General features: G+C 44.5%; 1 protein-coding gene across 4 annotated transcripts in view; it reads left to right on the top strand.

The window, feature by feature from the left end:
• Positions 1–25244, top strand: part of LOC119219694 (oxysterol-binding protein-related protein 10) — a 51446-nt gene that overhangs the window by 3371 nt on the left and 22831 nt on the right. For 3 of the 4 annotated variants that reach the window (XM_062558435.1, XM_037475038.2, XM_037475037.2), the window contains exons 2-6: positions 2501–2676; positions 7133–7212; positions 8613–8681; positions 13542–13739; positions 21338–21560. In XM_062558435.1, the coding sequence (XP_062414419.1) occupies positions 2501–2676; positions 7133–7212; positions 8613–8681; positions 13542–13739; positions 21338–21560 (746 nt within the window). Of the gene's footprint in view, positions 1–1735; positions 2036–2500; positions 2677–7132; positions 7213–8612; positions 8682–13541; positions 13740–21337; positions 21561–25244 lie in introns of those variants that run through there. The other variant, XM_037475040.2, reaches the window with a different exon arrangement.

Here is a 25244-nt window from a genome sequence, read left to right as displayed (position 1 = left end):
AGTTTATCTGAACCCACATCTCCAATTAAAATGTTGGTTCAGGATTTGCGGAAACCTACCACTCCAATAGCTGTCTTCTTTTTTTCTCCTGTATTGTTTTAAAGTTGTGATGCTGCTGGACACACACACACACACACACACACACACACACACACACCATGCCGTATTGTTATTCTCCACTTTCTCATTGCGAAGACTCTCTGGGTCAGAGCCAATCGGAAGCAGCTTTGATATACGGACTGGGTGAAAGAAATACACAGGCAGACCCGCTCGTGGTGCTAAAGGTCAGACTAAAGGTCAGGTTCAACAGGGTGAGCGATGGAACTGTTTGGTCACATTCCGGGGCCATGCTACTCCTTTTATTACTGAGCAAGTATAACTCACACATTTCCTGCCAATAACAAGGTTGATTTACTGCAAAGTCTGCTGACAGGCTGTTTCTGCATTAGTAAATGGCAGTGTTTCTCTTGGTGTGTGGATGTGCTTGACTAAGCTCTGTTATTGTTATGGAGCACAACAAAAGGATCAGTATCAGATGTGTATTCTTGAGTTGGTGAGTGATTACATTTCATAGCTCCTCTGGTTATTTTTTTAGTTTTCTATTCCAGATATAAATAAATACAGACATTTGTCTCCCATTAAACAAGTTCAAAATCCCAATATACATTTTAGTGCAGTGACACTGCTGCATATGTTCCACCGGTGTCATTATCTTTTCATTTGGACCACTTTCCTCTTCAAGCTTCCGAAGGTGAGAAAGTTTACTGCAGGTCAGACCTCAAAAGCGCCGCTGTGACACAAGGGGCTGAATGTGAAGCCCAGCGTTTGTTACACAGGGTCCGTCATGTTAACGCTCTACATCGAGGGTAAAAGCCTCGCGTCTGCTCACTTTACACGGGATAAGACTTTATATACTGTGCATGTGTGTGTGCGTGTGTGTGTGTGTATGTGTGTGTGCAAGACAAAAAGAGAAGCCTGGATTAAAACCGAGGCAAGCGGATCGTTCCCCGGGTCGGTTCTGATGGACATAAATCTGCAGCCCGCCTGATGGAAGTAGGCAAGACCGCCAGTGAGGATCAACTATCAGAGAGCGGTGTTTGCTGCGTCCTCTCTGGGGATCTTTTCAACGTGTTAGTAGATTACACATCATAATAACAAATGTTAAATAATTCTAGTGCTAAAGCAATTTGTTTTCTTTTATCTCACAATTAATCACCTGGTCATTATCGAGCAGCAAAAACGCTTTGCGGTTTCTGTCTCCGGCCTCTACAACGCGAGGACCTGCTGCTGTTATTCAGTTTTAGGACGTCCCAATGTGGGAGCTTGTGAGCAATCTCGGTGCTCTGGCAATTTCTAGAATAAATGATTGATCAAAGACGGCCTGCAGTGATGCTGCAGCAGCTCTGAGGCCGTACTTTGGCACAGCGCTGCTTTTAAGCCAAGTGTAAACATTAGCATTCTGATATCCTCACAATGCAGGAGCTAACGTGCTAAAACACAAGATACCTTTCTAAAATAATTAGGTAGTTAATTGATTAGCTGAAATATGAATCCCACTAGTTATGCTCAACATTAGCTTCATCCGGCCTCCCAATTGGGCAAATAGTTTTCGTTTCTTTTGTAATGTCTTTGAAAAGTTTGACCAAACAGGCAAAATCAAATTAATGCTTTTGCAAAGTGTGATTTATATTTTCACCATTTTCTTACGTCTGATCAATAACACAAAGAACAGTTTTTGCAAGTAAGTTGATAATGAAAATCCATGTGTGGTCACACTCACACAAGTGCATGATATTGGTGTTCTGGATGAAAGGGAACAGCAGGGGTAGCGTGTGAAACTCCAGCTACGCAATGTCCTTTGAAAATCAACACCTGTTGGAGACAGAGGTGGACAGGAGATGTCTTTGATCAGCACGTAGAACCGATCGACAGCGCAAGCCTGTGCACTCGCCCAGAGAAAGAGAACATTGAATGTGTTATCCGAGAAAAGGCTGAACAAAGACCTCCCCTGTTACTGCGGGAAAAACCTATACAGGTAAAATGTGAATGTGATTCATTCATCACAAAGGGAAAAATGTGGGGTTTTATTTGCACGCCTTCGGGCCGCAGCTTCTGCTAAAGATGACCGAACTAATTGCTATTTGAGTAATTTGGAATCGAGTTTGTCGGCTTGATGTTGGGGAAAGGCGACCTTATTGTGCACCGGGGGGTGTTTTTTTTTAATGCTTCTTGCATGTAGAGAGCTGCGCTAATTAGCATCCTGCAGGCGTTGTTGCATGGGAGTTGAGAAATTTAAGGATATTGTGAGGTTTAATTGCAGCTCTCTCTTGCCTCTTCTCACCCTCATTCAGAGCCCCCTTCCCCCCCATTTACCGTCTCCTATAGAGCAAAAATGCTGATATCGCTCCTGGTGCTTCTTCTGTTTCCCTCCTCTGCCTCCTCTTTCTCTCTGGCCCATTACCTCCTTAACTCTCCGTCTTCGCTTCCCCCCCCCATGCAGGTACTTTGTGTTGGATCCGGAGTTGGGACAGCTGCAGTACTTTGTCAACGATCAGGGGAGGAGCCAGAAGCCCCGCGGGTCGCTGCCCCTGATCGGAGCCTCCGTCACCACCAGTGACGAAGCTCCGCACATGTTCGTTGTAAACTCTGTCAATGGAGAGCTGTACAAACTCCGAGGTAGGTCGCCCGAATATATGGCACAGTACAAACACTGAATGGAGCAAGACTGTGTGTGTGTGTGTGTGTGTGTGTCAATGTCTCTTATCATGACACCCCCCCTAACAATGATGCCAAAATCCAGATGCTATCATTTGACCTGCGGGCATTGAGCGAATGGTGCTGCTCCACCTTCTCTGTCCTGCATTGCCCACCACCCCAATCCAAGCATGGAGGGGTTCTACAGCCCAACGTTTCGTATCACTCACTGCTCTCGTCTGCTCATAATAACATAACTTAACTGTCCGACTTCAAAGGCAGACAAACAAAGTTAGCGACTAGCAGGTGAACGTATTAGCAGCTAAAACAGAAGCTGGAATAGACCAAATATGCATTTAATGTATTGGACATTTACCAGGTAGCTACAAATAAAAGCCATGAATGAAAACTTTTGATGTGTCAATGTTGTGTTTGCTGCTGATGTTTTTATCTTAGTGTCTACACAAATCCAAAGCATTGGATCTACAGCATGTGAAAGATCTCTGAGAGCCAGAGTGAGAGCCCGGAGCCGCTCACTGTGTGGAGGCTCTTTGCCTTCAGTGACCTGCATCCACTGAAGCGAGAGAAACTCTGTTTTACTGTTGCTCCACTTGAGCGGCTGGAATGTCCCCCGTCACTCTCGAGGGGGGAGATATCAGAATTACATGGCCTATATTCCCTGAATAGGAAGAGGGAACAATGAGCCAACAGAGTTGAAGAAGTTGGGCCGAGTAGCTCACAGGGGGGGGTTATTTCCATCCCCATCGCCACAGAATGAGAAAAGCAGTCTTTAGGTAGAGCTCAGCTGAACAAACTCCACACCCCAAACAGCAAAAATCAGGCGTCTTAACGTTCTTCCTCGGACAATAATTGCACTAGAATACCCGCACATGTTCTCATAAACTTCGATTTGTTCCCCCAGCGGGGCTCAAAGAGGCTCATATGTACATTCTCAACAGTTGGTGATGAAGATTATCCGCTAAACCCTGGATGTGATATTGGATACCACGGGAAACCCTGACAGCCCACCTTGGGAGTGGAAAAAAAGGGAATCCAAGCTTCAGCCGGGACTCACTGTTGTTTGTAAGCTCTCCGATGGGCTGAGTCTCAAGCTTTAAAGGCCACCTGTATTCTCGTGTTCGTGTTGTTCCAGAACATTCCCATGTTGCTCCCTGTGAAAAGCCTAGGTGCACCTGAACTATACGCAGTTCTTTACTCATGTTCTTTTTTTGGTTGGAATAATTTCTTTCTGGTGTCCTGTGTGCAACAATTATTCTAAACTCTCAAGAATGTTTCATTATAAATGCAAGAATGACCTCTTTGATCCAAAGAGGGATTTACATCTGACATCTAATACAGCTTCAAAGTAGCTTGAGTAGCAAAGTGTATTTGACTAAAGCAGAGTAGCTAAGGGAACTATTTCATTATTAGATGTGGGGAGATTTTGGGGCCTTTTGGTTTGCTGGGAATTGAATCATGTTTAACTGCACTGATGGAAAATCAAGCCATTCATCACACGGTGTCAGAATGAGGAGGTCGGTCAATGAGTGAAAGCATCAGTTTGTCTTCAGCCTTCCTCATAATTTGATTTAGAACCAGAAACTTGAGCATTGCTTTCTAAAGATTTCACTGGCCTTTGGACGGTTTGTTTCATTTGACATAAAACTCATATTGAGCATTAATGGGAGCGACTTGGGGTTCAGTGTCATTTTTAGCTTTGTAATTTTTAAGGCCTTTTATGTCACAGCAACAAAAAAAAATCCATCCAATTGAAATAATTCTTGCATGTTTCTTTCTACCAATTTCAGTTCACTGAGGTACTAAAATGTTTCAGGCTCTGCATTCCTCAATAGTTTTAATGTGCTTTTCCTTCTTAGAGAGTAAAACATCAGTAAATTACACCTTTTCTGCTTAAATATGACATTTATTGCATAAAATAATTCAATAGAATGCTCACAAATGTGAGCTGCGGCAGTCCAAATCGCTATTGAATAAAAGCAAATTGTTAAAAGTTGAACCTGAAATGACCACATGAGCCTATAGTTTAGTGTGAACAGGGATGTCGATTTGATGGGTAAAAGCTGGTGCCGCTCTGTTAACCTCTTGTCTGCGTCAGCTGGTCCATTTTCTTGAAAAATAGCTTTTTAAATTGCCCTCTTCATAATATTTCCCTGCACTTGTATCAGATCCAACCCCTCGTCTCACATTAATCTTTATTATTAGTCCTCATTATCCTAACCAATGGCATCTTTCGCAATGCTGTAATTGCCTGTGGGTGTAATGAGATGATGATGATGATGATGGTGATGGTGCTGCCACGATTGACTCAAAAGGTATTTTAGTGTTGTTTGCGCCTCGTTCAGCCGTCTCTTCTGAAATTGATGTTGACATTTGAAGAGGACCAACCGACCAGTACGAGGAGCTTCGTTACTCCCCTCGTCCCCCCCCTGAGCGGGAACAGGACATGCTGCTCCGAGCTGAGCACCGTGCGTGGACCCCTCGGGTCGCCATGCAAACAGGTGCACATTAGCATAGCTCAATACTGACAACTGATTATCTTTAATCACGGCTCGGCCTGTGCACACGAGCACAGCAAAATACCCCATGCAGTCGCCTGCTCACTCTTAAGCGGCCCCTCTTTTTGGAGTGATTCCTGGGGAGAATGGCAGCAGGGATGCAGTGGGTGAGGTTGGTACTGGGTACGGGTGTTTCGGTGTGTTCTCCTTAGTGGGCGAGCGCTGTTCACTTCCCCAGAGCGGCACTCTTCACTCAAAGAGGCCTTTTTGCAGGTGTTCCCATGACTGCGGCGGATGTCGGGGTTGTGAGTGATTGACGAGTGCAAATTGAGTTCTCAACGCGCCGAAATAGCGTCTGTCGGCGTGTCAAAGAAAGACAAAGAGAGATTTTAAAAGAGCAGGATTAAACCTTCTGGAGATTGATGTAGCAGCAGAACAATTAGCTAAGTAAAGACATGGGTAGTGTACCTGGTTTTAGGTGCTCTGCACCACCCGCAGGTATCCGCTGTACATACTGTTCGCTCCGTGAGGCGCCGTATGAGCCGCCCGCCGCCGACAGGTTGAGAGCCGATGAGATGCAATCAAAATGCATTCTCGAATCCAGTTAATGTTGAATGTCATTAGCTATGTAATTCTTAACTAATGAAGCAACCTAAACCCAAGAATTGTTTTGTGACATACTAAATAATTAAAAGAAAAAGGCAGGGAAACACTTAAATTCAAATTATATTATATATATATTTGTGACATTATTTTTATGAAATAAAACATTTTTCTGGTTACATATAACCGTCTATGTTTGTCACAGTCTACAGGCTTCCTCACTGGCTGCACACGCTGCATAGTAAGGAGACGCTGCCTTATGGAATAAAAAAGATTTTTTCTCTTCTTTTGTCCTGTTGCTTGGGTTGACTTCCCGCGTGGACTGAATGTCATCAGACCCATCAAAGACGCCATTCTCTAATAATTAGTCATTGAAATGGGGTCAGAATGGTATTTTTCTCTCTGATCCAGAGCAGGTCCCCACAAGCAGACAGTCAGCGTCTCCTTCAACTGGTAGAGGTGGTGCTCGCCGTGTTAGTCAGCAAATTAAGGTCTCAACTTGGATAAGGGGTGTATAAAAAAACATGAGTGTATCAAGCTGCTTTCTGTGCTGCTCACTAATCGATCAAATGAGTCTTGCTTGTCTCTTGAATATCAAATGTTCAATTTAGCACATTGGAGAAAATAAAAAGGATCACAGGCTGGTTGAATCATTTAGCTATAAATACGTGGGGGGGACCGGTCGACGTCTGTGCACGTACATATGTGTGCACGTACGTATCTGTGCACGTACGTATCTGTGCACGTACGTATCTGTAGGCTATAGCTATACCCAGCTTCCACTGTTAATTCTATGCCGTTCTTCATTGACCAATAATAGCATGTGAATCATCTACTCAAGCCTTGTTTTGGGTACTAAGAATATACTTATCATTTCAGAACAATGCATTTATAATGAATGAATGAATTTAGTCTTTTATTATTGTAATCTGCCACTTGAATACCCAATGATTATTCATTAGCTCCTGGCAGGTTCCTTAAACTCCCAAATTCTTTATAAGCCTATTGACCTCTGTTTCTTCTATAATTCAGTCTTTTAGAATAGTAAATTACCGAGATAACTTGTTCCTTCATTTGACGTGTATTGCTCTTCGCTAACCTTGATTTTAAAAGATAATCCGTGGGAATGGAAGTCACCGTACGATAATAAAAACTAAAGGGATGTGGAGACACTTGGCAGATTGTGGCAGATCGCTTTCTTGTAATTGTATATTGACCTGACTGTGAACTCATGTAAGGGTCTCTGTGTGTGTGTGTGTGTGCGCACAAAGGAAGTGAATCATTTTATTGATATGTATTTGCTCTGTGTGTCTCCATAGCTTCTGACGCCAAGGAGCAGCAGTTTTGGATCACTCAGCTCCAAGCGTGTGCCAGACGTCACTCTGACAGCAGTGCCAAGGTAAAACACACACACACACACTCGGTTTGCGAGTTCAACAGTTGGTCAGACGTGTGCAGGAGGTTATAAAAACCTCTTGCACCACGTGACTCAGTTAGCGTGAAAGAAGAAGAAAAAGGCACCAACAGTACCTGGCGCTCACACTTAGGATTAAGGGCAAATGAAGCATCGCGATCCTGCTGCTACATTTAAAGATGACGAAAGCCAACATATTTCCTCCTTAAAATCTGATGATTCTGGCTAAAGGCATCGTGTCAATGACAAATAGTTATTATTTTTTAAGATGAAAGTCCCATTGTACAATAAAGACTGAAGAAATGTTCATGTTGATGTGGTTGTCCTTTATGATGCAGACACATTTGAATTAGGGCCGGGACTTTAGTGCGTTAATTAAGATTAATTAATTACAATGTGAATTAAGATTAATTAATTACACAAAAAATAACACATTAAACATTTTTTACGCATGTTTACACTTTTTTTGCACCGCGGAACGTTTCTCACTGGATGAGTTTCGGGGGGACCGATTATACTGGAGCACCAACTAGCGTTCATGACTTCAGACAACAACAAACCACAGTGAACATGAACGAAGAAGCTGACGAGACCGTGTCGGGTGGCCCCGTGAATGGGAAATCTTATTATAATAAACACACGGGTGGAAGCGTCGATAAGAGCGTGGTTGTGTGCAAGCTGTGCAACAAGGAATTCACATCGAGCCTCAAGTATCACCTCAACGCAACACAATTAGCAGCTAGCGTGGACGTACAAGGACCCACACCCAACCCACACTGCACCAGATGACTGGTTTCAGGACCAGGGTAACTAAGTCCATAACCAATGTTCTGAATGTACTTGAAAGTATTGGGTCTACTTAAAAAAACATAGTTTACAGAAGGTCTACTTACCTATAGGCTACCTGAATTTCTGAAAGTACTATATTTCTAAATATGCTATTTCTTCACTTGTCTGCTGGAATTGGTTGAACAAAAATAAAAATCCATGTGAAAAAAATTACTTCTCACTGTTCTCAGGTCAAATATTTATGCAATTAAAATGTGATTAATTTTGATTAATTAATTACAAAGCCTCTAATTAATTAGATTAATATTTTTAATCGAGTCCCGATTGAATACTTGCTGTCAAAATAAGATAAACACATGTTAATATCATGGTTATCTTGCATAAATATTAGAGGAATATTGATTAAAAAAAATAACAAACAGTATAAAGGGGGAAAGCTTCAGACTCTTCAAAAAGGTTATTTTTGCATGAAGTTCAGTCTTGATGTGTGCGGCGCTGTCTTCGTGCCTCGCAGAGAGACGGATGCGTTTGTTGTGTTTCTTTGTTAACTTATTCCCCAATAATCTGTTGGTATGTGTGTGCGTGTTTGGGTTCAGGTGAGGAAGCTAAAGGGCTCCGATGAACACCTGAGTGTGGAGAGGGCGGCAGGAGGCCACGAGGTGCTGGTGAGTCAAACACACACAACAAACACACTCTCATTGTGAAAAAAACGCCTCATTGTCGGCTCTCTTACTCAACACGGAGCTCTTCACCACATCAGAATACTGAAGGGAAGGTAAAGTCCCATAATTGTGCTCGGTCGGGATGAGTAAGTCGGTACAGTCAGTACAAACGTGACACAAAAAATAAAATTAGATAAGGAAGGAAAAGTGGAAAGAGATTGTGTGTCTCTTTTTTCCCTTCAGTCCTCTGTTCCTGTTCGTAGGCTGTGGGGCATTGCTATGTCAGCAGCTTTTATTACCCTTTCCCCAGATTGTTGTCTCAGCTTCTCCGGCAATGCGGCAGCCACCAGTGGAGCATCTCTGATAACTGGAGAGGTAGAAAAAAGAGCAACAGATAGGAGGGAGAGGACTTTGGTCTGCAGTGCATACAGGCCAGTGCCATATGTGGACAGACAGGTGATGTAGGAGTGCCTGAAGATGTCGTGGCGATGTAAAATTGCCAAATTATCAACTTCTCAGACTCGGCAAAAGATTTTAGGTTTCACAATCTAAACTCGAGCTGAGCTTCTAATCATACCTCATGGTTTTAATCAGCAGATGGAGTCATCAGATACGATTGCAAATCATCTTAAGGCTCAGACAGGATCTTTCTCTTGGTCTTATCAACACACAGATAAGTAAGTGGCCAGTTTCAAAGGAAAACACAAATGAATGCGTGTTTCCATCCACTCTTGTGATGCAGCTATTAGGAGTTGGCTTATTGAGATTAACAACCCCCAGCCGGTGATGCTCCTTCTCTGGTGCTGGTAAAGAGGCAAGGAGAATCAAACCTAAAAGCATCATTTGATGTTTTTGAAGGAAGTTTACATTGCGTACTGACTTCACCACTTGACAGTGTAAGAAAGCTCTTACGCAATAACTTAAAATCAGAAGAAAATTTTTAACTGTAATTTATCAAACAGCATAAATCTGAAGTCTTAGGGGGCTGGACTTTCCGTAGAATAAGCCAGAGGCCGGGATCCCAAGAACTGATAAGGCACTGACCCCCCCCCCCCCCCCCCTTGGAGTCCAGACATCGGTGGTTGTGGAGACTGTGGAAGCTCCAGTCGTATGACACACTGGGTTTTGGTTGGAGGTGTCGGGGGGGGGGGGGGGGGGGGGTGGTCGGTTGCATCTGGTGCGCGCTGACATTCCAACTGAAAGAAACAGAAAGGAGATCAGTTTTTTAAAAATGGACTGCACCGATGCGATTGGTTTACGAAAATCATGCCTGCGTCTGGTTGGCTGTTACTAAACGAGCCCGCCCCCGATCAGCTGGCGGCGTGACCACAGGAAGAGAGGAGGCCACCTGTGAAACATCTTCTGCAGCCTGTGTTCCTGCCTGAAGCTCCAGGTCTGTACACGCTGGTCTCTCCGGTTGGAGCTTTCTGTGGAGCTTCATCACTGGAAGAGTTTAGTAGAGCTGCAATGAACAAGGTCAATCGATCTCAGACAGGTACCTCTGTCAAACTGTCCACTTACAGTAGTTGTTGTTCTCGCAGCTGCTTTCAGATCTGTCTTCAGTTGTCTCGGTGTCACTGAGTGCAACGGCATAATCCGGGATTATGCCATGTCTCTACGGTCCGTAGAAATAGAGAAATAGGTTTACAATGCATGACAAGAGCTGTCTTGCCACCAACACCACTGTAATTAAATTTTGAATTATATTATTACCGTATTTTCGCGACTATAAGGCGCACTTAAAATCCTTTTTTTTCTAAAAAAACGGCGCGTGCGCCTTGTAATCCGGAGCGCCGTATATATGGATCAATTGGTTGATCCATACTGGTTAACGAGGATCCATTGGAGGGAAAGTCTGGTGCCAGCAGCCGCGGTAATTCCAGCTCCAACAGCGTATTGTAACGGACTGTGTTTTCATGTTCTGGAGCGGCGTTGCACTTTACAGAGTTTTGGGATGGTCAGTGAAGGGCGCACAATGTGACGTCACTCATCTTAGTGCCACCTATGGGGACGCGGGAATTGTTGTTGTTTTGGAGAGCGATGGTGTGTCTTTGTTCGGCCGACAGTAGCCTGTTTCTCCACAATAAAACCAGAAGATAAGCACATTGTCCAGAGATTCATTAGCGAGAGTCGCTGCAGTACATTAAAGCTCGTAGTTGGATGTCGGGATCGCGCTGACGGTCCGAGGCGCCACCGTCTGTTCCAGCGCTGCCTCTCGGTGCAAGATGCACCAAAGCATTTACCAAGAATGTTTTCATTAACCAATAACGAAAGTTGGAGGTTCAGAGATATTGTTAATATCCACATTAACGTTTGAACAACGTTTCCATGGGAGTGAAGAGTTTTCGGAACGCTTAATAACGTTTGATTTAGCACAGCCCGATCTAGTGGATGCATAACGCAGCCCCAGTCAAACGTTTCACTGCAGTATCTTCTATTCTATGCGCCTTAAAATCCGGTGCACCCTATATATGAAAATAGTTCTAATATCGGCGATTCATTGAAGGTGCGCCTTATAATTCAGTGCGCCGTATAGTCGCGAAAATACGGTAAGTTTAAGATGTCACCACATGATGATGGTTTAAGTAATTCCAATTCCTCACATTTCCAGAGGTTATTCTATCATCTATTTGTATAATAAACACCCCTTCAGGTCTACACAAATTGAATTGACCATATTAGATCTCTTAACTGAGTTAGAAGTTTATATGTAACAGTGAGACCTACGCTGCATGCACACAGGTGTGCTGTGCTGCAGGTGGAAGTGGTTGTGAATGGCAACCTAATAAATAGACCAGTTACCATGTGAATCTACAGCACACACAGAACGGGTCAAGGACAGGAGTGGGACTGCAAATACATTGAACACTGTGTGTGTGTGTGTGAGGGGGGGGGGGGGGGGGGGTCTGTTTTGGGGTTCAAACAAAGTTTCAGTCTTATTTCTGTACAATCTTAACTGAGGTAACGTGTGATTAGCGTGGTTCCCTGTAGTGCAGATAATGGCAGGTCAGCAGCTGACCGCTGCAGCAGCCGCCCACGCTGCCCCTCGCCGGGCCGAGTCCGCCCACGCTGCCCCTCGCCGGGCCGAGTCCGCCCACGCTGCCCCTCGCCGGGCCGAGTCCGCCCACGCTGCCCCTCGCCGGGCCGAGTCCGCCCACGCAGCCCCTCGCCGGGCCGAGTCCGCTCACGCTGCCCCTCGCCGGGCCGAAACCGCCCACGCTGCCCCTCGCCGGGCCGAGTCCGCCCACGCAGCCCCTCGCCGGGCCGAGTCCGCTCACGCTGCCCCTCGCCGGGCCGAAACCGCCCACGCAGCCCCTCGCCGGGCCGAGTCCGCCCACGCTGCCCCTCGCCGGGCCGAGTCCGCCCACGCTGCCCCTCGCCGGGCCGAGTCCGCCCACGCAGCCCCTCGCCGGGCCGAGTCCGCTCACGGTGGAGCGACAGCAGAGCACCTGGGAAGCGTGCGACTTCTCTTACGCATGAACCAGAGCTCACTTCTTCTTGATGTATAAGATTAGAAGACTGCAATCATTGCCTGTATATTTACTTTACTAATTGACTAGACTTTGGTGTCTGGGTTAAATTGCATACTTAGTGAAGTCTTTTACCAGTTCCACTGTGTCTGAATGTCACAGAAATCTCTGCAGCAAAGTCACTTCTGCCACAACTGTGATCTTTTAACGTTCTCCAAGAGTCACAAGTGTGTAATTTCTTTCTCCAAAAGACACTCATTTTGAAAAATCTTTTCAGGGTTTGATTTCAGGAATTACTCTTACAACACAATTTTCTTTATTTATTTTTTTAATCTTCCGGTCTCTAAATATTCTTAGTTAAAACAACAGGTGTGATATGGGGCGGTGCATAATAGGGGTGGTGCATTACTCCCCCTTATATTTACCACAATTCTTGATCCTGAGCTCTTCTATTCCTCCGTCACTTGACCTCTTCACCTCCTCTGCGTTCTCCTGCTGACGTCTTCTTGTCGTCCCAGTTTATGGAAATGCTCGGGGCTTTGGGCCAGTTTTAAAGGACAAAACCTCAGCGTGTCTCATCTGTTCTCACTCCTGAAATGGTCTTGTGGCTTAGCCTTGCACAATATAACAGTGTTCCCTCCTGTTGGCTGTTTATATTCTCTTTAAATGATTACCCAGGGACTACCTACTGTAACTCAATATTTAGTGTTTGAATGCATCTAATCACACGGAAATGCCGTTGTTTTTATATAAATGTAGTGTTTCTACATGCATTTTCTTCTCTCTCAAAGGAGCATAATAAACACCCAATCATGTATGTGACATTATCTAACAGCATGTCATCGGTTCATTTGGTTCACACGGTGACAAGTGTCAGGAACGGAATTATTGTTAATTAGTTCTATTTTATTTTCACCGCTGCCGTAACCAGACCTTTGTGCTCTTCTGAGAGATAACACTTCATCTCTCTGCTCTGCCGTAAATAAATGTAACGACAGGAGAGAGAGACACTGCGCTCACATGAGTCCCAGAGTGGAAGCAAATGAGGCATCAAACCAAAAACGCAGTGTGACAAAAACAAAAAGCCTGCCTTTTATTTTCTTTCTATAAAACTCATTAAAAACGTAGCCTTTTAAATAACTAATAACTAGCTAACTTTAGCCTTGAATGAATTTTAGTGGAATGTGCCTTTCAAAAAAAAAATCTTCAGACTAAAATCCCCAAATCTGAAATTTGGGAAATAGAAACGATGGCGTCCATTATTACATTTGGTTTTCTTTACTAAATAAGCACAAACTCTTTGGACATAATCATTCTTCCTCCACATTTAAACCCCCACACTACTCTGTCTCTCTCTCTCTCTCCCTTCCTGTGCCACCCCCTGCCCCCCCAGGGCTCCTCATCCTCTGGTCGGACCCGTAGCTTCTCCCTCCTCCCCCACCTAACCCCATCTTCATCCCCGGGTCCTCAGAGGAACCTGAGCAACGTGGCCTCACCCAGCAACATTGTCACCATCACCCACCACAAATCTCCGGCTGCGGCTCGGCGGGCCAAGAACCTGTACCCGGGACGGCTGCTGGAGGTCAAAGAGGTGGGTGTCCAAGGCATAACTAACAACCAACCTAACCCTCACAGGGAATTCAAAGGTGGAGTTTGTTTTTGTTTAGTTTTTAAAGGGGTTTCACAGAAATGTAGTAAACCAGAAGATGGTTTAAAAAGTTACAAAATGATTTGCTGACATCTGGAAACACTGACGCAACAGCAACACATTTGGAAAAATCGCTAAGTGCACAGAAATTCCACATAACGAGGGCAAGTATGGTAGATTGAAATGTAGGCGCAGGTCATGTGATGGATGTGAGAAGCCTGAGCGATTTCTACTAGAAAGCTAATCTCTCTGTGCAAGCCATGATTTAAGTTAAATACTGTGGCCAGCACCGGCTCTGGGTTCAAATATGATGTTTTATGCATAAAAGTAAATCCCATTCTAATATTTATAAAACTATTTCAATTTATCATGCCTTTCTAATACATTATTTACATAAGGTCATAAGATCATTTTCTGTTTTTATATTACATTTGAGACATTTCATGATGGTACAGATGAAATACAGGAACATTTATACAATTGATGCACTCTAATGAATATTTACGAACGTTATTTTAGATGTTTATTTGTGTCAGCATTTTGACGTTCAAAAATGGTTGTATCCACATTCAAATTCTGGTGCTGAGTAACAAGATCCTCCACATTTGACCTTGCTGTAAAAAGTACAACATTTTCAAGAACAGTAGCTTTGCTTCCCTAAATAAATGATAATGCTAACTAGCTAGCTATCAAAGCTACTGCAAACTAGCATACCAGAGTCTTTGTTGTCATCCATTGTAAACTGGCTCTGCAGCCCGAGCGGTCCCTCTAGTCTCCCAAGTTTGGACGCTTCCTCTGATGAACTTTAACAGATCAGTATATTCGTATTACTGTGGGAAGCGGCTGCCATTCACTACATAAATACAACCTTGAATATTAGTCAAACGTATTGTATTGCGCCTTAACAGAAAACAATTGGATACAGTCCTTCAAAAATGTTTAGTCTGATCATTTTGTTCTTGGCGTGGCCTTCAGGGTCTCTACACGGGTCTCAGGTGGGAAACTGGTGCAGTGAGTTCAGCACATATTTCTTGCTTCCTTGCAGGTTTGACAGCTACTGCAGTGTACTCTGTTCTCCGCTGTGAGTTCAGCTTTGTGGGCATTTATATGGTATATATCAATACTGATTAACCCGGCTGGTGACAGAGGGAAGAGCCCTTGGAGCGTATGTATGTTTGGATGTGTGTGAATTGGCGTCTGTGTTTTAAAGGAACCAACGTTAAATTCTGTGTGTGCAAAAAAGGGAAATTGTTCCCGCGAGCTCGTCCATAAGGAACCTTTCATATTGCTTTCCATGTTGCTGCTAATCTGTGAATGTATACATTATACCACAACATCCATAAGCTGTTTCATCTACAGACCTGCAGGCACATCCTGAGTTAATTAAAAACTCATCCACTTGTAATTTCCGCTCAGCTGTTGATTTAGTTTGAAGTTTAAATCCTCATTAATTCTTTCCGCCTCGGTCACCATACCTGTCTGTTGTGGTTACCGCTTCGTCCTCATCAGCCACGTCTCAATACATCCACCACGCTCACTCACTGCTCTCTGCTCATCTCTCAAGAGTTCTTCCTGTCTCTTTTTTGATAGCTTGTCTGCTGTTGACTTATGGTGATTGATTGCCATTGATCCTACCTCAACGATAGAGACACGATGAAGACTTGTCTGGATGCCCGGCTCGCGAACCATAGAAACATCAGCTGCCACATTTCTGCTCTCACGCTTTTGTTAAGGGTTGAAATGTGTTTTTTCTGATCGTTGCCACGCAGCTGAGCATCTGGCTGCTGAATTATGGAGATAAAATGACTTCACGGTGTGGAAAGAGTAAGAAACGTGGACGAGGAGGGACAAGAGGCTTTCAAAAGAACGCCACTTCCCTCTGTAAACCGCTGGCAGGGAATAGTTTGACCATCATGTTAATGGTTTGTTACTCACTGCGCTTCCATCAGCTGCTCTGCGTCGATGAGGTCCTGCTTCTGGGTTCTCTACCTGCGCCAATTCACTAAAACCTTTTATTGAACATGGATCGCTAGTATGAATAGCTTTGATGCAGAGGTTTACAGCCAGAGTGTATCTCAGTTTTCAGTTTTGCTGTCACACATCAGTGTTGAAAGTCTTTACTCCCCAATAATCATTGTACGTGTCCTTGCGGGTTTAACATCTTGAATACATTTACTTCCACATAAAACATTTAAAAAGCTGTTTTCTTTTTGTTGTTGAACATCTTGAATCCTGTGTTGTATCTTTATAGCCGGCATTCTCTGCACATTAACGTAACCTGCAGATGAGTGGAGTGTGACGCCGTTGGCAGGAATGTGAATCGTGGCATAAACATCCCTGCGATCTGACTGAGGACTGAATTAGTTTTTTGTTGTTGTTTTTTTTTGTCTCACGAACATTGAGACTTCCCGCGATGAGGACAAAACTGGAAACCCAGCAAAACGTCTCGAATGTTGGTACCAGTGAATGTTTGCCTTCTTGTCTGAATGGATTATACATTTTAAGTCTTACCCTTCACCCCAAGTGGTACAAAACAGGGAGGAAAATGTGCATACATCTTCTTTAACTATGCACTGTTCATATGACGTGACGGTTACAGATTTTTACTTTGTAACTATTTGATTCTTGCTGCAGAAAAAAGAAAGATGGCTCTTATTTATTGGCTTTGTATGATGTCTCCAAAGCACTAATGCATACACCTGATGAGCTGTCATGTAATTGAAACCTCCTGGTGGGATGGTAGCACTTTGCATATCCTTTCCTGGAACTGGATGGTAGGGAGTAGACTGCCACACCATTAAATCAACTGCATTCAAAACTTGGCAGCGTTCTCCCTCTCGCGACCCGTCTTGATCATCCACGACCTGGCCGCCTTCAGGTTGTTAAAATCCCCATTCAGTGCCGCCACGCTGCACGCCCGCTTCGTCTGGCTAAGAATACCTCTGAGTGATTCACTCTGTGACGGGAGGAGAGCGACTGGCGTTCGGTGTGAGAGGAGAGTCATTTGTCCCCTCTTGTGGAGTCTGTCTCCTCGAGTAAATACAGAGCAGATGGTGCGACGCTTATGCAAAACAAACACTCCTTTTGGTGCTTATGTTTTCTACCGCAGATGGAGAAAAACGATGCCCTCCGTGATGTGTGATTCATGTTCCGCTTTTGGTCCAGAAGAATTGGATTGCCGCTTGGTGGGTCCATACGTGTCGTCGTTTCGCTTCTCTGCCTCCTCGGGTCATTTGTTGTTCTACTCCCTTTATTCATAACCGGCCCATAACCCTGCTTGGCAGGTTCTGGCACAGAGCCGGGCTGGGATGCTCGAGTAGATTTACGCACCACTGTGCAGTGGAGACCTGGAAGCTGCTGAGTGCTGATTATCAGCGGCATCGGAATGCTGTGGTGTAAATCCCATTTATTTTCAGGCTGATGATATTTATATTCACATCCCTCTGTTACAGTTCTGCCCCACACTACAAATGCATTTAGCTTTGTCTCTTTCACAATCTGTAGTGGATGGTAAACGCTCCGCATGATCTGCTGAATTTCCATTGTATCGGTGGCATCCATTGACAATATTTTTGGATGATAAGATGGCAGAAAGCATCTTTCTTTGACACTTGAAATCTGTTCTGTGTGGACTAAACGTCTTCCTCATGAATTGGAAGCTACCTCTTAAAATGAACATCACAGTACCAATATATTGGCGAGGTCGGGGGTTCGGATGTCGAGGCCGTTGTCGTGCTGTCACCTCACATCCGTCTGTGCATCCATGCGTGCATCGCTCTTTCCGCTGGATGTGCGGCGGCGGGAGTCAGAGCACATTAGCATCTCTCGCCCGCCAACTTGTCACGGCTGCTGGGAACTCATCAAACGCCTCGACTCCCAGCGCAGCAGCACCACCGGCCACTTACGCTGCAGCAGCAGAGCTGGATCAGCGGGGTTAGGCTATTTTGGGAAGCTTCACTGGTTCGTTTGGCTCCAGAGAGGTGTGCGTTTGTGATGCTGGGAGCAGCCATTACTGTAAATCCACTGACTTGGCTTCGTAGCGGATGTCTGTTGCAATTAACTGTTCCTTTGATTTTCCTTCGATGTGCATGGCTAACAGCGTGACCTGCGTATATACCAATGAACCACTGGACTATGAACAATATAACCATTGACACAGAGGGAGCAATGTTAGCTTAGTATTAGTTAGAATCGGTGAGTTTGTATTGGAAAATACAGATGAAAGCATTTGTTTTGTATATGAAACACTAATACTTTACGTGTGTATCCAAGCCTATTTGAATACTTGAAGGTGGGTCTGGAACTGGCTGTCACTATTGCTCACATGGGACCAGCTGGTATTTATGACATTCACCTTGAGACACTTTTACAACTCGCGTGTGTGTGAGGAACCATGGGTTATTTTATAGTTGCTCTCACTTTCTTTACCCATATAAGCTTTTCTCCTATTTACTTTTTCCTTCTTGTTGTTACCCAATCACTTCAGTCAGCCAAAATCAGACAATTGATTCTCAAGCTGCAACAGTCATATTAATTCATTGCCGAAGCAAAAGCATTTTTGGCCAATAGTTAATAAAGGCAACAGATGAGTTTATTCAGCCCTCTATGACGTTTTTAGAGTGCGTAACATGGTGTACATCATTAAAGGGAAATATGCGATGTGTTAAGTCTAGTGTGAAAAGGACACAATAGCAGCACGCTGAGTCTATTTATAACAACCATTGGAGAGAAACCTTTTGAGCTCCATTTGCCTGAGGAATTTGACATCCGACCTGAATAACTAGCTGAATAATTGGACAAGCACTGAGCTTTAAAAAAAAGGAAGGAACAACATTGCATGAATGCCTAAACCATGCATACCTCCCCAGAACAGCTCTCAGTGACTCCAAAATAGCTGCGTGTTCTGATGCCGGCAGACAGATGTGCTATTGATGTGCATGTGGAGGACGAGGGAATGTGAAGTCATTCAATATGACTGAATACAGGGCTGGTAAACAACCCTGATTCATCAGCCTCGAGAGACGCTTATTACCCCCTGGCCAGAACCGACTTTGTGTTCTTTCTTTTGTGACACATTTAGACTCGAAAGGTGAGTCATGCAGATACAACACTCGGTAAGTTTGGTGTTTCCGTGGGAGCAGACGGGATAACTTTTGTGTGTGAAGTTTTAGCAGCTTATTTTTTGGGCGCCATCCCGGAGGAGAAGACTGAGGTGACAACACTTGAATTAATGCTAAGTTGTGTTACTTCCTACACACACGTAAACATGTAAAAACTCTGTATGGTGGAGGATGTTTTGTCACATTTCTTTCATGCATGTCTCTGAGTTCTTAGTTGTGTTGCTGAATGGCATCTTTTCAAACAATGTATTGTATGCTATTTTCCAAAATGTGTATCAACATTTGGATTCAATTTGTCTTTAAGGATCAATAATCAAGAACATCCAATGAAAAGTATAACTAGTTTCCCCTTCATTGTTTTGACAAACCAACAAGCAAATGCAATTCAAGAATTTGATGACATGTCTTATTGCAATGAAACTCCAGGTCTGCAATTGATAAATCACCATTTATATTTGGGGATAATGCTATTTTATGATTTTACTCCACATCATTTGATTCTGTGTAAATAACTAAATTAACTTTGTTTCCACATCCCTCAATGATTTCTCTTCTCAACTTTGTAAATACCGTGCAGTGCCCATGTTCTTTAAAATGGAGAAATATATCACGCAGTGCAACTCTGTGGCTCATTAATGTGTTTTGGTTTAGGACAACAATGACGGTCCGTGGCACAAAGGACCCTTGTTGTCGGGTTTGGTCTTTTCACGGGGTTAGGAGGAAAATGCCACCAACTATTGAAGTCCTTGTTCTTTAAATTGACTAATAAAAATAGACATTATCATCACTAAGATGAAAGTAAATCCTGCCAATGAACATTTAAATGAATGTTCTCTTTTTTTCTCCGTCTGTCGACATTAACGAGTCTATCTATGCGATATAAGGTGACTGAGATCAGTGTTCACTTTCTACATGATCTAGTTCAAAGTTCAGTTCACAAATTTTAAAATGAACTAGTTCAGTTCATAGTTCAAACAAAATATTTGAACTAAGTTCACAGTTCAGTTCTTTTTTTCCATATGTTGCTGCAAGCTATTATTTTTCTAAATTATTGCCACAGCCCAGAACCACAGACAGCAATTATTTTATCAGTACTAACACTGAAGCTATGCATCAGATTTAATCTTCATATCCAATTGTGAATCCTTATACAACCAGGGTTTACATTAGCATTGGGGGGACAGCATTTGAGACCAAAAAAATGCGTAGTATTTAGTCACTTCTGGCATATTTTTCATCAAAAGGCGAGGACGGTCAGGAGCAGTTCCTGCACATGAGGACATGTCTCCCTGAGGTGATTCTGTGAGTGACGGCTGCCTGTTGCATGTGAGAGCTGGTAGCCCCGCCCACCCAGTCAATGCGTGCAAGCAGGCGGAACACTGAGTGCGCTTTTTTAATAAAAAGTTTTAAAATAAGGAATAAAAACACGACAGTTATCATTAAGGTGCAAATGTTTGCAAAGAAAGGTCAGATTCCTCCCATCCTCACCGACCTTGTCAGTAACTTCATAAAACTCATTTTAATGATTATACGCCGCCTCTTTGCTACACGCAGCTGTCGCCTCTATGCGTTTCTTTTTTTTATGACGCATGCGCGGTGCGACACTGGTGGCTGGTGTTGCCAGATTCGGTGTTTTTTCCGCTACTTATTAAAGCAGTTCAGTTCACGTTCAGGCACAACACTGACTGAGATTAATGTGATAATATTTTAACGCAGAAACGAAATCGCCGCTAGCTGCAGTCAGTTAGATTGGAGAGGGCCATTTGAAGATAGAGAGCTTTTTACATTGGAAGTAAAACAAACATGAGACGCGGCATAAGGCGGAGAACTGCGCAGAGGAAATCCGCCACGTGTCGAACAGGAGGGGGGTTAGTGGCAAACGGACCACCGCTAAGCTAGCTGCCATGCTAAACTAGCTGTCATGCTAAGCTAGCTGCCATGCTAAACTAGCAGCTAGGCTACTTCCATCCTGACATCCAACGTTACCCGGCCCGCTACAGTCTCAAGAGGACAACCACTGTGTCCCTTTGAAAACGTCCTGGCTAAAAGTGCACGAGGAGAGTAGTAAGAGTCGCTCGCTCAACAGGGTATTAAACCGGGTCTCTACATGCTTTCTAAAGATCATTACATGTAAGATTAAAACGCGATAATTTCAAAATGTGCGATTAATTCGTTCTATTGACAGCCCCTAGTTTTTGGTCAGGTATTGTTCTGGTACTGATTACCATTTTTTTTCATTAGCATTGTAGCTCATTCTATAGTCCAGTAATACTGGTTTAGATATTACAGGACTCCTTGCTGCTACTGATGAGTAACTGATTACATACTACGTGAAATAACTCACCAGCAGCAGGCTGTGGATTGAGTAATGCTACTGTTGAAATTTGTATTTTAATGTTCCACATCCCTGATGTCCCCCAGGTGATGTCCCAAGCAGAGGGCCAGCAGAAGAACCTGGTCCAGTCCATTGACTCTCTGCCCACCAGAGGCCCTCTCTCCTGCCTGGACCAGGACCTGCTGCTGCTCAAAGCCACGTCGGCCGCCACCCTCAGCTGCCTGGGGGAGTGCCTGAACATCCTCCAGAGGACCCAGAGCCACGGCCAAGGACCACCCCAGTCCCACGCATCCCAGTGCAACAACGCTGGTGAGTCGGCCCATGGCCCCCATCCTGTTCAGCTTCTGGAGTCCGCGACCCTTCCATCTTACCCATCCCTGTTGTCTTTCGAGCCCCCTCCTCCAGAGCCCTTCCCCAGCGGGAAGGGCCAATTGGGGCAGCTGGACTGTGTCTCTTGTCCCTGCCTGATGGGTACCATGAACTTCAATGTGTGCAGTAACTGTTGTTGAATGTTGCATGTTCTGTGTTTTTGTTTCGTTACATTCCAGGTTGTTGTCTTATTTATCAGTGTTGTTGTTTGCTGTTTTCAATTTGTTATTGTGTCTCGCATTGAAATGCCGATAGTTTGTTAAAATGGTATTGCCAAGAACATGCATGAATGGGAGGTGTGTATGAAAACTATTTTCCTGTCAGTATTCTTTAGGGACTCCGTGAGTACATTTCAGACTGTCTTCCCACATGCATGTCGGAAACATGTTATATGTGAGTGAACCTAAATGCTATAACTAATACTATGCACTTTTAAATCTCCTCAAAGGATTACGCTTTTTCCAAAGGGGAGACGGGGCCTAAAATGTTAGCCTTCTGCCATGTTTATCCCTCTCTGTGCCAGATCACTGTGGATCCAATAAAGAGTGCTTCGATGCAAATAGTTTCAGCCTGAGGGTGGTTCTATCGGCACAGGTGCAACGTAGACCCCGAATGCCCCGAAGTCCTTCAAAGGCCGTAGACAGATCAGATCTTTTTCCCCAAGGTCAGAGGTCTACTGACGGGGTTCAAGTGAATACACGGAAACACCATAAATGTTTTCTCTAGAACGGAGTAGAACTCATTTTAAAGAAATATTCCAATAAAATATGGAAATAGGACTGAAAGGTGGCTAAAAATGTATAACTTGCTCCTGGCATCACTTGTCAGTTTAGATTCACAGCAGTTGCAATGGATCCTGCAAGTGTGTTTTTTCCCTTTTTCAGAAATGTCTCAAACACCTGCGACAAAATCCACTCATCTGCCAAAAACCTCTGACCTCAAAGTCCATTGAGTAGCTTTGCTGGACTTTAATGGATTTATGCTTAAAATGGACTTTACAAACGTAATGGTGCTTCATGACTAAGGTGTTAATTGGTCAAATGGTTAGTCGTGGATTCTATCACAGGGGTTGTTTGAGAGGTTTCTGGGGTGTTTGTCATGGGAACACATGCTGGAGGCTAAGAGGAGGAATGTATGGATAGCTTATCGTGGGAAGTGGATGGATGGTATTTGACGTTTTTGTTTTGGCTTCAAGGGCCCTGTTGGAACCCAGTGTAACTGTTGTAAATCCAAACCGGTGCTGGAGTGTTTAAACCAAGAAGATGTGGTCCACCTCCTTCGGAGGGTCTTTGCGGGTCTGGGGGCGGGGGCCGGGTCCCTGCCAATCCGCTGGTCCTCACATTGTGCCGGTCTTCTCTTTGCGCCTACAGCCATGCTGCCCTGTACCTGTTCCTCAGACAGGGGGTGGTGTGGAGTGGGACCACCGGGCCGCAAGTACAAACCTCTTTCCTTCCGCCGCCTGGCTGATGCGTCCTGTGGGGATCCAGCTGCACCCCGCTTCCGGCATGTGTCCCCCACACCTCAGTGAGGACTTTTTTCTGTTAGGATCCTCGGTTTCGCCACAACCGCGTAGTGTTGCCCACCGGCATGAGCGGCATCCAGATGTAGCTGATGAAGGGAGTGGCTGGCTGGTGGTTGGTTGGCTGAATGGTTTTGTGGCCCCCGCACAGTAAACGGGCCACATAACTCTGTGGTGGAGAGCTGAGCATGAGGTTGGACTGAGTTTGGCTGGCGCCTTGGGTCCCTCCAGGCTCTGATTACAACAAAACCACAGCAGCTGGTCTGCGCCAGCTCCATCTATTATAAAGACTTCCGCCACTAAGCTGCCAGTCACAAACCAGACAGCATTCCATCAGCTGATCGTGGAGGATCTTTGCTGCTCGCTCTAGCTTCCCTGTGTCACTGCAATAAAGAGCTTGAAGCCCAAACCCCTAATTTCACCCCAAACGCTGGACATTTTATGGATTCGAATCCATAAAGGACATTTAATTTTGCAAACCCTTGCAGCTGAACACAACACACAAATGTGTTGTTTTTTGGACAGAAAATGAAGGGTACAAAAAGAACTTGTAGGGTAAGAGTTGGATGTGAAAGTATCTGATCCGATGTCACAGCCCAGAAATGGAAGGTAGAGCCGTTGTAAACATCTACTGCATGAATGTTTGCCACAGTCCACAACGGCCTTTGATTCACCTGCATGTCTCTGTCCAATGGCACAGACCCCCCCCCCCCCCCCCCCCCCACCACACTCACTGTGTGTTTCTACTTCTGGTGCTTCAGTGTGACCTCTCAGACAAATGATCAAAGTATGGCGTAGACTGTTTGTAAACCAGCTTATTTTAAATACATTTAAATAACTTATTTTCCGGAAATATTTTCCAAAAAAAACATTTTGAAATGAACTCTCAGGATCCAATTCATCTCTAAATGTCTTGAGAATAACCTTTTTTCCAACACATTCACACTCGCCTTCAGGCAGTAGCACCTTTGCTCACGTGTCCATTGCATAGCGTCTGTTATCGTTGGAAGAGGTCCACGAGTCGAACTGTCACATGACCAAACAGAGACCCGGGCCTCGGGGCCATTGAGCTCATTTTGTCGACTGGCCTCAGGCTCTGCAGCACGTGGACCTGAGTCAGCACAGCTTGCTTCTCACTAATGGATATCAAAGAACGGCCCGTTGGTAGATCAGACTTTTAACTTGATTTAAGCGTTGGGGCTGGAGAGGAGAGAGGCCTGTGGTACCAGCACTTTGAATCTCATCTACTACCCTGAAGAAGCTTTTAAATGAGGAAAGTTGCTGCTTTTTTTTTTGACAGTGAAGCATCATATTAGTTAGATGCAATAACTCTGCATGTTTGAAGGCAGACTGAATTTGATGTCTGTTTGAGGGTTAGGATTGATAAGCCCAAAAGGACCTGTTTTTAGTCTGTATTGTAACCATTGGTTCTTCTAAATGTGCAATGTTTAAGATATGGCCAGAATGTACTACATTGCCAAACCACATTTAGGTTAAAGTATGAACGTCTGCGTTTAGTGTTGATGAAATATCTGGTCAAATGAACGTCCTTAGCAGCTAGCTCGGGCTATTCCGCTCTTGTATTTTTGCACACTTCCGTTTCGTCATCCTCGTCGCAGTGAGACTCCTCTGCCAGTGTTGGGCAGGAGGCGGTTCTGGGAGACGGTCCTTTAGATGGCTGTAGGCTCTAGTGCATCAGCCCACCACCAGAAGACTGCAGACTGCACCCTATTCCTTTGGAGCATGTGGGCAGATCTTACACAATGCACCTCATACAGATACAGGACCTATTGACCTCTAATTCTAACTAGGCTACTTTTTACTAACCATAAGTAATTACTAGGTATGACTAGGGTTGGGTATCGAGAATCGATTGGAATCGGAACTAGCTTTGCGATTTACCCGGTATCGTTCAAAAGTTTAAAATTCGATTTCTAGTTTCGATTCTCAGTCCGCCGGCGCCGACCGGAAATAGAAACCGCTGAACACCAACGAAGAAGCGTCCACCGGAAGTGTTGGCGTAACAGCGCGATCGAACATGTGTAGCATGCGTCGGCGGTCCAAAGTGTGGTTACACTTCTCGAAACAAACCGAAAACTCGGCAA

Source organism: Pungitius pungitius, chromosome 17 (genome assembly GCF_949316345.1).
Source record: "Pungitius pungitius chromosome 17, fPunPun2.1, whole genome shotgun sequence".
NCBI classification, from domain to species: domain Eukaryota; kingdom Metazoa; phylum Chordata; class Actinopteri; order Perciformes; family Gasterosteidae; genus Pungitius; species Pungitius pungitius.
The sequence above is the reverse complement of the archived record's forward strand: the minus strand, read 5'-3'. Positions and strand labels throughout refer to the sequence as shown.